The sequence below is a fragment of the Notechis scutatus genome, chromosome 14 (genome assembly GCF_049901735.1).
Source record: "Notechis scutatus isolate UNSWTSFEM ecotype Mainland chromosome 14, rNotScu1.2, whole genome shotgun sequence".
Taxonomy (NCBI): Eukaryota; Metazoa; Chordata; class Lepidosauria; order Squamata; family Elapidae; genus Notechis; species Notechis scutatus.
The window spans coordinates 6,476,483-6,489,470 of NC_142022.1; the positions used below are offsets into that span (position 1 = coordinate 6,476,483).

The window sequence follows — 12,988 nt, forward strand, 5'->3', positions numbered from 1 at the left end:
AATAACACAACACCATGAAAATAACAATTATCCACTATAACTAAAAGATGGAAATGGAGGGAGGTGGGATCTGTTATTAATCTGTTGTTTGCAGCAATTTGGAGGATTGGTCTTAATCAAAAAGCCCCTTTGGACTGGAGGGTTGGTGCAGTGAGGGCCGCTTTAAAATATCGATCTCTATCCATTCATCCATCTATCTCCGTCCATCTTTCCAGCTTTATTTCTATCCATCTTTTTATCTGTATCTACCTACCTATCAATCATCTCTCTACCTACCTACCTGTCTCTCTCTCTTCTATCTATCCAGCCATCATCTATGCCTTTCTATCCATCTATAATCTAACCGAATCTTATCAATCATCTATTTTCCCCCCCCCCATGATCTCCTGCAGCGGCTTTTCCCCTTTTGCAAAATGAGCCTTGGAATCCCTTGGACTGGGGAAGGGAGCACGTGGGGGGCGTGGCGTGGCCAGGAAGTGACGTCAGCTGCCGGGGCGCCCATGCGGCCTGTGTTGTGATGGCCTCACAAGCGCCGGCATGGCGACCCCTCCTTCCTCCATTGTGGGGAGGGCGAGGCGAGGGGTGGGGGAGTCAGACGGTGGGAGGGGCGGGAGAGCCCCTTCCTTCCTTCCTTCCTTCGTTCCTCCCCCAGCGCTTCATTATGTTGCCGAGGGGGCGGCGGTTGCCATGGAAAGAGAAGGCGGCCTAAGCGCTTCCGGGGCGGCGCCCGCCTCCGACCCGGAAGCGCCTCTTCTCTGCAGGGTTGCCAGCGGGAAGATGGCGGCGGAGGAGCCTCAACAACAACCGGAGCCCGTCGGAGGGGACACGGACGGTGAGGGCGGGGTGATCCGCTGGTCCTCGGGTGGAGTGGAGGGCGCGTCGGGCGTTGTGAACTGGGGCAAGGGCCCCTTCCGTCTGGGAGGCCGCATTAGTCGGGTGGCTTCTTCTTCCGAAGCCCCCCCCCCTCCCTCAGCAAGACCCCCTCCTCTTCCTCCCCCCCCCCGCCCGTTCAGCTCGGTCTCCTTGGCAACGGCGCGCTCGGCCCGGGACGGGCTCCGGCCGCCCTCGGTCACCTTGGGAACCGCCACCTTTCCCCCTCCCGCCGCTCCCCCCACCCCCAAAGGCCGTCTCCGTCGCCATGGAAACGTCCCGCCCGGCGCCCCTGGCGAGGAAGGGGCTCGTGCCGGCGCCCGGCCGGGATGACTGCGGGGCCCATCCGCCCCAGCCCTGGGGATGATGGGCGCTGAGGAAGGCCGGGGTGGTGGTGGGGGGGGCTTGTGTAGGAGCCCCGGAGCCCCGCGGGGGGAATGATGGAGGCGTCGCCTTCCCGGCTGCACCCTGGTGGAGGTACTGTACTGATGGTGTTCCCTAGCTGGGTCACGAGACGTCTGCAAGGAAAGCCCCCCCGCCCAAGCTCAGACAGCCCCAAGGCCACCATAGTCCCCTTCCTCCTCCTCCTCCATTCCCTGGTGACCTTACCTAGTCTGGTAATGAAACGTCTGCATGGAAACGAGCCAGCTCAGAGAGCCCCAAGGACCCACACAAGAAAGCCCTGAGTGCAAATATTCCCTTCTGTCCACTTTATATACAAGTGGATAAACTGAGAGCAAAGCCCACTCTCTTCTAGCACTGATGATGTTCCCTAGCTGGGTCACGAGACGTCTGCAAGGAAACCACCAAACTCAATAGAGCACCAAGGCCACCATAGTCTCCTTCCTCTTTCCCCCCCACCCTCCAGCAAATCTCTATCCCTTCTAGCACTGATGATGTTACCTAGTCTGTTAATGAAACATCTGCATGGAAAGGAGCCCCAAGGATCCTTCAACCCAACCCTGAGCTACAAATATTCTTTTATCAGTACTCATAGTTGTACATTGTAGAAAGACTAACAGGTAATCATATACATAGATAAACAAGCCAATCCTCATTTCAAACCTGTGCTGCAAATATTATCTTTTATAGTAATAACCTTGGGTGGGGGGGTTGCATCTGGTTTAAGTGGGTTTCCCCAGCCCAACCCTTTTCTTATAGGGTGAGTCTACAGAATAACAGTTGGACCTTGGAGTGGAGGTCTAGTCCAGTGGTCGCCAACCAGTGGGCCGGGGACCACTGGTGGTCCGTGAGAGAATGTTGGTGGTCCGCAGAGAAATGTCACTCCCAAAGCAATTAATCCAGGCTGCGCAGGAACACAAGGCTGCGCTGCCCACATGGCCCGTGGGAACACAAGGCTTGCATCGCTTGTATTGCAAACAACACGAGGTAGTGAGGGGAGGGGGGAACTTGCCCCACTCACCCCACACACCTGGCTTGGCCACCCAGCTGCTTCTTTCTGCTTTTGGCGGCACACAAGGAAAGCAGCAAAAGTCTGTCTTTCTCTGCCCCAAACTCTGCCATAAATGAGCCTTTGGGACCCTGCAAGGCCTCCTGCTCCAAGAGGCTGAGCCGGCAAAGACTCATTTCCGGCGGAGTTTGTGCAGAGAAAGAAAGACTTCTGCTGCTTTTTCTTGCATGAAGCCAAAAGTCTCAGTATCATCTATCTATCTATCTATCTATCTATCTATCTATCTATCTATCTATCTATCTATCTAATCCATCTATCTAATCTTATCTATATCTATCTATCTATCTATCTATCTATCTATCTATCTATCTATCTATCTATCTATCTATCATCTATCTATCCTGCGATCCCAAATAAAGAATGATTGATCGGTAGGAAAATGGGGTGGGGAATTTTCCTTCAGACTTTGGGGGGGATTTTCCCAGGGTCTCTGCTCCTTTCTGCAGAGACCCTGGGAAAACGTCAGCAAGCCACGTCAGTCAAAATTCATACTAGTGGTCCGCAGGACTTAAAATTATGACTTTGGTGATCCATGAGGTCCAAAAGGTTGGCGACCCCTGTTCCAGTCCAACCCTCTGCTGGATCAGAACACCTTACACCATTTCAGACAAAATGGTTGTCCAATCTCTTCTGGAAAACCTTTAGTGATGGAGCACTCACAACTCCAGGAATCTGGGAATGTGGGAAACGTGCATGAAAATCCCTTTATCTGCATTTACAGCTTGAGTTTGCTCCTTCTAACCTTGCTTTGTTCCTTTTGAGGCTTGGCATTATTCTCCCTCGCTCTTTACCCCCAAATATTAGGAGATAAAATTTAGCCCCCTTGTTCGAGTTTGCTCCCTTGAAATAATTTGCAAACTAGATGTTTTTTTCTTCTGATTCTAAGCCCCACCCCCCAATGGGGTGCTCATCCATCACTTTATATATTGCATGAATCAGTCTTTTATGGGAACGTTGCTTGTCTTGTCTTAACAGGTTCTGTGTTTGGTGCACCGCTTTATGCCGTGATCTGCTTTTTAAATTTTGAACGAATGAAGGAGTGTGTTTTGTGGACAGTGTATTTTGAGCTGAAGTCTCAGTGTTGAAAACAATGGCTGTGGGTTAATACAGTCAGGTTTATTTCAGGTTCTAGGCACTCTGATTAAATCAGGATTTGTTTTATTTGCTCAGGTATAGCATGTTACCTGAATAGAGCCAGAGGATTGGCATGTTGTCTGAAAACAACCAGGAATACCCTTTCCTTTTTATCCATCTTATCTGTTTTCTGCTCATATTCCTCACACTTCAAATTATGACACATACACACACACACCCGCAGACACTGGTTTTCGTTAAAGTGTTTTTTCAAAAATGTAATTTTTTTCATTTAAAGTGTGCATAACTGATCCCTTTTGTCTCTGAGTTGTTGGGCTGCAAGCAACATAATATTGCCTTATAAGACAATCTCTATATTAGAGATTGCAGTTTGTGTAGTAGAATAATAGAAATAAGCTTGGAGTGAAGCTGAACTTTATTGTGTTTGTAACATCCTGGCCAAAATGTGGCAGGCTACTCTTTTTCTGTCTTTACAATTGATGCATGCAGTACATACTGTAGTCTCTTTCTCTCTTTACTATGAATGCACGATTAAACCAGTCATTTGCTCCACGTTTTTAATATTTATAAAAAGTATTCTGTGAAAACCTTGAGTCAAGGATTAGTGTGGACATGAATATGGTTCTAACTGTGCTAGGTAGAAAATTGTGACTTGAAATATAAGAGGAATAAATGGTTAAAAAGCATGAAATAATACAAAATAACAGAGTTGGAAGGCACCTAGGAGGTCTTCTAATCCAATCCCCTGCTATACTATAATTTATAATGTAATGGGTGAAATAAAAATAGGCAACAATATAATCTGAATGACGATGATTTAAGTCTTGTGTGGAGTTGATGAATGCATGTTAGTGAAGCAGGCGTTGATGTAATTACAAATGAAAGCGTTGGTATAAACAGATGAATTAATGTCACTGATTAGGGACGCTGGGAAAAAAAACTGTACAACGTTCTGCATGATTGTGATCCAGTGAAAATTATCAAGTAAAATTAATGAGTGGATGGGAAGAAATGAATGGGTGGGTAGACTGGCTCTTTAATACATCTATGGATAAAATGTGCAAGAAATTGTGGTCTGAGAATAGCGCCGATTGGGATATGAACGTTGCCTTATTGGCTGATTTGCAGGAAGATTGTGAAATGGAAGAAGAAATGTGGAACTGAAAATCAATGTAACAAAGAAACAAGGCAGTTGCGTCTGAATGGGGAAAATGGAGTGAACAATTGCACACTCTACGTAATTGATGAAAAGCCGGAAGAAATAAATAAACTTGGGTGCTTTGGACGTTTTAGGGACGAGAAATAAAGAAATTTTCAAAGATTGTTTATGAGTTTGCTGTCCAGAGTTAGTGGCAGCTATACCAATTGAATGAATGAATGGAAAAGCTGAGAGAGAAAACTAGTGGTTATTACTGTTTATTAAGAAGATTAATGCAGAGTTTCCCAACCGTATCAACTTTAAGACGCCTGGGCTTAAAGACATGCTGGCTGGGGAATTCTGGGGGTTGAAGTCACCAGGTTGGGAAATCCCCTCTTTAGTGTTTGTTGAAGGATGCAACGGTATCATGTGTGTTTTTGCTGACTTTCTTTCCAGAAATCAGAGTTTATATATGTCAGGAGAAACATGCGGAGCAGTTGAACACAAGGAAGGCACTAAGGAAAACTTGCATTAAAAATAAAAAAAGGGGGTCAGGAATTGACGGATATTAAATATTTGTGGGGTGGAATAAAAGCAAGCAAGCGGCTGGTGGTTTGGCCATATAGCGAGAATATGGATTGTGAAACAGAAATATATAGGTAGCTGTGTGAATGTACTGCAGGGAGGGATATTCAGCAAGGTATGTTCATTTGGAGTGCATGAGAGGCGATAAAGCACAAAAGGCAATTTATTCAGAAAGGGGAGAAGGCAACATTTGGTTAGGGAAGAAAAGTGTTGAGGAGTACGGGGATGTTGCTAACTTAAACTTGATCCTCTTTTTCCTTTATCTCAGACTTTCAGTTCCTCTTCTTTACTACCATGTACAGGTTTTTCTGTGCTTTGCATAAAGTTACTTAGCCCCAGAGTGGGACGAGTATGTATTCGATTAAAGTTTTGTGTATCAGCTGCCTGAGCTGGCAGCTGCTGCCCGATAATTTGCCAATTTAGTTGTTAAAAAGTAAAGTCTGCAGTGAGTCCAGCTCAAATCTAGATGACCTCATGTTGTTTTTCTTGGCAATAGGATAGAAGTGGTCTGCTACTAGTTTTTTTTCTTCTCTCTCTCTCTCTCTCTCTTTCTCTCTCATTTAAGGACGAATCGGAGCCCAGACAAGGTCAGACGGTCCCATCTGCATTGTGTTTTTAAGTGATCGAATCAATAGAAATTAAGTAATTTTCTGCAAATGTCCATGTTAGGGAAAGCTCTCTGCCTGCTCTTGAACTGGCTTTACCAGAAAGAAGCGTAGGACTCCATGTTGCGTGGCTGGCTGGCTCTTTTTTGTTGCTGTTTGTCTGGAACAGATCTGATTTCCTCCAGAATGGATTGTAAAAAGATGGAGCTAATCCTCCGGGAGGCTCCATTGATAAATGCAAACTGCAGGGAGTCCTCGACTTAACGGCCACAATCGAGCTCAACGTTTCTGCTGTTGAGTGAGGCATTTGGTAAGGGAGTTTTGCTCCGTTTTACGGCCTTTCTTGCCTCGGTTGTTAAGTGAATCACTGCAGTTGGTAATCTGTTAAGTGAATCTGGCTTCCCCGTTGTCAGAGAGTCACCAAAGGGGAAATCACACAACCCTGGGACACGGCAGCTGTCATAAATATGAGTCCAGTTGCCGAAGCGTCTGAATTTCGTTCACGTGACTCTGGGGGGATGCTGCAAAGGTCGTAACTCTGTGAAAAAAACGGTCGTAAGTCATTTTCTTTTTAGTGCCATCATGACTTTGAATGGTCACTAAACAAACTATTGCAAGTCAAGGACTGCCTGTATTTTTGCTTCCTAAGGCCCTCCAAATTGGTTCCGTCGATGAGCAGCGAGGCCCATATTTCTCAGACAGACAAGAAGCGAAACGTCTTCAAGGAAAACCCTGTTTGTGTTTTGTGAAAAAGCACCTGGGGGGGACATTTTCCATTCACCTACATATATTTCTCTGTTTTCTCTGTCCTACTTTTGCTCAGGAATAGATCGGGCGTCCCCTTCTTAATGGAGCCTGGCGTGTTCCTCCTGTCCTTGGGGAATTATTATTAGTATTATTATTTTGTTAAACTCTCTTAACTGATGAATCTGGGTTGCGTGTCCGCTGGGTCCAAGGTTTTTGGCGGCAAGGCCAGCTGGCTGTAATCTGGCCCAGGGGTTTTGTGCAGGCTGCGGCGGGGGTGTGTGTGTGTGTGTGTGTGTGTGTGAAAAGAGATGCTCCTCCACTGCAGTAGCATCCCAGCCCTCGCAACACGGAATGGCCCCAGATCAGGTTTCATGGTTTTCTGCAGCCTTGGCAGCTGCCGCCGCGGAGTCAACGGTGCCAGGGGAAAGGATGAACGGTTGCCTGGCTGGCTTGCAAAGCAGCTCATCCAGCAAGCCGGTTGCTTTGTGTGTGTGTGTGTGTGTGAGAGAGAGAGAGAGAGAGAGAAAGAGAGAGCAGCTTTGGGAGTGGCAGGCTTGGCTTCCAGGAGGGCAGCGGAGTTCAGGGTTCCCGATGGAGCCCACCCTGGCGCCTGGCCCCGAAAGGGGGGCCGCGAGGAGGGCTTTCTACCCAAGGCAGTTCCTCATCTGTGCGACCACTTGCGCCTCCTCGCTAGGAGCCCAGTGTCGCAGAGGGGGCTGCAGACTCAGGAGCTGTGGAAAAGGTGGGGTGGATGTTTTGTATGTAATTGCCTTGTTGTTGTTTTTTAATCTCAAGACGTTCGGGGAAGCCAGGCTCGGCCTTGGAAGCTGATCTGCGTTCTTTGAAATCGTGGCCTATTAAAACTTTAATTTATGGAAGATGTAATAGTGTCTTGGATGTGAAGCATGAGACGGAAATAAAATCCAGCATTCTGCTTCACAAATTCCCATTAAGGGGGTGGATGTGTCGATTTCTTCTTTTGCAAAATAAAATAAAATAAAATAAAAATATTGCCTTGTTGCCCTTTGACATTTTTGCCAGGCGAGTTTAATTTTTTTTTGACAACCTTTTAGCTCAGCCCCTGGCCTTGCTTGCCTCTTGGTTATTGGCACTGCAAGCCGGCACATCTGGAAGGGCCAAGATTAGAGAGAGCTTCTGGAACAACATCTGTTTGGGTTTTGTGTGGTTTTTTTTTCTCCCTCCCTTAATCTCAGTGCAGGAGGATGATTGCAAATTCTCACGTGGTTTTGTTCTCTTCCATTTCAGGAGTGAATTGCTTGGCCTACGATGAGGCCATAATGGCCCAACAGGACCGCATTCAGCAGGAGGTGAGCCCTGGTCTTCTGCTTCGTGGCCCACCCAAATCATGCACGTTATTTGTGGACATGCTTCAGGCTAAAGTTGAGGGATCCCCCTGCCTTGTGTTCTGCCCACTCCCACTTCCTTGCACCTCTCTGAGGTCCTGCATCATTTCCTGGGAGTTTCCCTACCGCCACCCTGAATGGGATACAGGGAGGACTTAGGACCAATCCCTTAGCAACAGTTCAAAGTTGCGACAGGCCCCCAGAAGATACTCATGGCCGAAGTTCCAATTCTCCCCCCTCCCAAATTTACAGCCCTTTGCTGTGTTTACATCTGTTTCTTGGCAAAAAAAGGCTGAACGATGGGTTCATTTAACAAGCACGGTCGTCCCTTAACCACGGTGATCCACTTAACGACCGCTGCAAAAGAAACACTCCGGGGTTAAGTCGAGAACTGTCTTTACAAGGACCCGGATTGTTAGGGGCAATATGCCGACTCTGTAAAACCGCTTAGAGAGGGCTGCACACAGCACTGTAAGTCTAAGTGCTACTGTTATTGCTATTGATGGTGTGTTTCTCAAGCTAGGTGGCGGCCGGCAGTGTGTTTGGATGATCTCTTGTTTGCCACGAGCGTGTTAACAAGTGCCCGTGGCCTTTGTTGCCACACTGGGCGGTTGTGTTGATTCAGCCTCTTTCTTTGCAGATTGCTGTCCAGAACCCTTTAGTCTCAGAGAGGATGGAGTTGACCGTCCTGTATAAGGAGTACGCGGACGATGACCATGTATACCAGCAGAAGATCAAGGTGAGAGTCCCCTGGGAGGCTGGGAGGAAGTAGCCGGAGCATCTTCTGCCCGGGGGGGAGGGAGGGAGGGGGAAAAACACACCTCAATTTGGTTGTTTGTTTAACTAGAGGGGAGGGAGTGGATCAGGGGTCTCTCCAAACTTGGCAATTTTTTAAGAGTCGAGAACTTCAGCCCCCAGAATTCCGCAGCCAGTTTGTCTCCAAACTTGGCCACTATCCCTAGGGTGGCTGGTTGGGGGATTCTGGGAGCTGAGATCCACAAGTTTGGAGAGAACCCTGAGATAGACCTGAGCTCAAAGAAGAATAGAATAGAAAATTAGAATAGAATTATGAAAGAATAGAATAGAATAATGGAAGTATAGAATAATGGAAGTATAGAATTATGAAAGAATGGAATTATGAAAGAACAGAATAGAATAATGATAGGATAGAATGATGGAAGTATAGAATAATGGAAGAATAGAATTATGAAAGAATAGAATTATGAAAGAACAGAATAGAATAATGATAGGATAGAATAATGGAGTATAGAATAATAGAAGAATAGAATTATAAAAGAATAGAATTATGAAAGAATAGAATAGAATAATTATAGAATAGAATAATGGAAGTATAGAATTATGAAAGAATAGAATTATGAAAGAACAGAATAGAATAATGATAGGATAGAATAATGGAAGTATAGAATAATGGAAGAATAGAATTATGAAAGAATAGAATTATGAAAGAACAGAATAGAATAATGATAGGATAGAATAATGGAAGTATAGAATAATGGAAGAATAGAATTATGAAAGAATAGAATTATGAAAGAATAGAATTATGAAAGAATAGAATAGAATAATTATAGAATAGAATAATGGAAGTATAGAATTATGAAAGAATAGAATTATGAAAGAACAGAATAGAATAATGGAAGTATAGAATAATGGAAGAATAGAACGGAATAGATAGAAAACAGAATAGAAGGAGTGGTAAGGGGCCTTGGAGGTCTTCTAGTCCAGCCCCCTGCTTAGGCAGGAAACCCTAGAGAAGCTGAGCTCCCTCTCTCTCCTCCCTTCTCCCGGCCCAGGATCTGCTGAAGAAGTATTCCTACATTCGGAAAACGAGGCCGGATGGGAACTGCTTCTACCGAGCGTTCGGCTTTTCCCACCTGGAGGCTCTCCTGGAGGACGGCAAGGAGCTGCAGCGGTAGGCTTGGGAACCCCGGGACGGGGAAGATGGGAAGGGGGATTCCCCCCCCCCCCCGAGACCAGCGGATGTTAAGGCGCCAGCCCAGTGTAGAAATTCACGCTTTTGGGGGGGGGGCGGGGGGCGTATCGTTTCAGCTTCAAAGAAGTGGCGGCGAAAAGCAAAGAGGTGCTGGTTTCCCAGGGCTTCACGGAATTCACCATTGAGGATTTCCATAACACGGTGAGGCCCCTTGGAAGGCCACTGCTGGCCAGCCTGGCCGGGGGTGATGGGAGTTGGGGTCTAACCCAGGGGAGGGGTCTCCAAGCTTGGCAACTTTTTAAGACTTTGTGCGCCTCGTCTCCGATGCGAATCAGAATTGGGCCGCTCGGCAACCGCTTCGTATTCACGACGGTCGCAGCGTCCCCGGCTTGACACGGTCCTCCTTTTGCGACCTTCTGAGGAGCAGAGTCCATGGGCAAGGAAGGTTCACTTAACCAACCGGGTTCCTAACTTAACCGTTTCACTTCACGGCTGTGGTAAGAGAAAGGTCGCATAAAATGGGGCAAAGCTCCCGGAACAGCTGTCCCACTTAGCAACCGAAATTTATGGCTGTAAGCCAAGGACTATTCAGAGGGGATTTGAAAAGAACAGAGGGGAATGGACAGGTGAGAGGCAGGCACCCCCTTGGCAGGAAGGAGAAACCCTGGGAGTTTGCGGGGGGGGTGAGGTGTTCTTTCATTGGACACCCCCCCCCTCAAATTTCTCGGTTGAATCCCTGCAGTTCATGGACCTGATCGAGCAAGTGGAGAAACAGACCACGGTGTCGGAGCTGTTGGGCTCCTTCAACGACCAGAGCACCTCCGATTACCTTGTCGTCTACCTACGGCTGCTGACGTCCGGCTACTTGCAACGGGAGAACAAGTTTTTCGAGCACTTCATCGAGGGAGGACGGAACATAAAGGAGTTCTGCCAGCAGGTCAGTTGGGCATTAGCAGGGCATCCTCTCTGCGTTCAGAGGTCTTGGGCTCTCCCGGTTTCACCTACAGTTATTGTGGAGCTTCTAGTCCTCGTGATCGAGAGGAAGGGAGAGACGTGTTTGCACACGGACTTTGAGCAGCCTTGGAGGGAGCAGTGATTTTAATGCCTGTCAGACTGAAACCACCGACGGTTGGTTGGCCTAGAACAGTTTTTCTCAACCGCGGCGGCTTTAAGATGGGGGGCACTTCAACTCCCAGAGTTCTCCCCCCCCCATCTTGAAGCTGCCAAGGTTGAGAAAGTGGCCTTAGAGGTAAAGATACGACGGTGATGATAATCATCTGTGATTACTGGCAATAGATTGGCTGGGATTTCGAAGTCACCATTGCAATGACACCCCATTTAGCAGGCCTTCGTGACGGATGGGGAGTATTGGATCCAACAACGGGGTACCCCTTCCTCCTTTGAGGGGGACTGCACCAGCACAGAAAAGTTGGGGAGAATGGTCTGCGTGCAGGGAAAAGCTTGGGCCACGTAGCCAAAGACTCCCAAAACGATGGGGCCTCCACTGCCCTCAGCTCCCCAACGGGGAAGGCGTCGTGCAAATGACCGAGAACCCCCGGAGTGGGGATGATGGGGAGGGGGGCACCAGGTTGTTTAATCGTGGATGGGTCCAAGGTCAGGCCTTGGGGGGGATCTTCCTCCACTTTGCAGGATTACGTGCAGCTCGGACGGCAAATGAGGCCTCCGCAGATCCAGCAAGTTTCTCTTTTGTTTATAAAACTTAACAGGCCCTCTTACCTCAAAGGTAACTTGGGCCTGTGTTTCTAGTCCTCTTGAAGGCAAAAGAGCCCAGCCGATTGGGGGCGCAACTCCTTCTCAATGTCTGCCTGGGGACCCAAACCGCCTGTCAAGCCCAAAACTGACATCTGCGTAGCCCTTTTATTTAGCCTTAGTATATATTCTTTTTCTTTCTTTCTCTTTTGCTGGTTATGGGGGGGGGGGAGTTTCGGGCTTGCCACACTCCTAAGGTGGGAAGAGGGGAGGCAGAGAGAATTGTTGAGGCTGGGCGGTTCTCCTTCCCGTGGGAACCAAAGCTGAGACCTGGAGGTGATGATCGATGGCACCAAGAAACGTTGGTTTACTTCTATCGGAGGATGTGACTTTTGGGGGCTGTTTCTAATTTCCAATATTCCGTGGTGTGTAATTCTTGAGTCATGCCAGATCCGGAATTGCCGCAGACTTTGCCAATTTGAACGCTTTCTTCAAGAAAAAGGGGATGGTTTTGGAAGGTGGGCGTTGCTCCTTCCTTTGTAAACGGATGCCATCCGTCTTGGGCTTCTGTTCCCGGCCCTCCCTCTCCGTCTCTTCCAGGAGGTGGAGCCCATGTGCAAGGAGAGCGACCACATCCACATCATCGCCCTGGCGCAGGCCCTCAACGTCTCCATCCTGGTGGAGTACATGGATCGGGGCGAGGGCGGGACCACCAACCCCCACGTCTTCCCCGAAGGCTCGGAGCCCAACGTGTATCTACTCTACAGACCGGGACACTACGACATCCTGTATAAATAGAGGGGGGTAGGAGCGAGGCAGGTGGCTGGTCAGTCAGCCCACCCACCCACCCCTTCCCCCTCCTATCTCTCTCTCTCTCCCTCCCTCCCCCTGCTGATGTGTCCCCCCCTGCCCGTGTTTCTCCCACCCCCTCCAATCCCTCTCGCCGGGCAGCCTCGTCTGTGCTTGTAAATGGTGATCGTTCCGCTGCCCGTCTCGCTCACTTGGTTTGTTTATTATTATATATTTTTTTTCCCTGCTTTTGTTGCTACACTCTTCTTCTTCTGTGTTTTATTAAAGGGGAGGCTGGTGAGACCACCTTTTTTTCCCCCCGCTTCTCTCTAGTGTTTCTGGGCTAGGAAGCCCCCAGCCCACGACGGAGGAGGGCACAGGGTCTCTCCAACCTTGGCCACTTTTAAGACCGGGGGGACTTCCAACTTGAAAAGAGGATCCAGCGGATGATGATTCAATTTGGAAGTCCATAAAAGTCTTTAAAAGTGGCCCAGGTTGGAGACCCCCTGCCCTAAGGGCACACAAGCCCGCAATCTTTTTTTTTTCTTTTTTTAAAATGCATCCTCGGCAGGCCGCACCCCGCAAGATCCTAGTCCTCAAGTTTGGGAGGAAATAACCATTTTTAGCAGGGAAATGTGCAGGGCAACTCTGGATGTGGCTTCC

General features: G+C 48.1%; 1 protein-coding gene across 1 annotated transcript; it reads left to right on the forward strand.

The window, feature by feature from the left end:
• Nucleotides 1-467: 467 nt before the first annotated feature.
• On the forward strand, nucleotides 468-12,629 carry OTUB1 (OTU deubiquitinase, ubiquitin aldehyde binding 1). The gene is made up of 7 exons (XM_026688380.2): nucleotides 468-832; nucleotides 7,778-7,839; nucleotides 8,516-8,614; nucleotides 9,687-9,805; nucleotides 9,943-10,027; nucleotides 10,569-10,763; nucleotides 12,137-12,629. Exons 1-7 carry the CDS (start codon nucleotides 538-540, stop codon nucleotides 12,332-12,334), a joined length of 1,053 nt encoding a protein of 350 aa, XP_026544165.2. The 5' UTR covers nucleotides 468-537; the 3' UTR covers nucleotides 12,335-12,629.
• The last annotated feature ends 359 nt before the right edge of the window (nucleotides 12,630-12,988 follow it).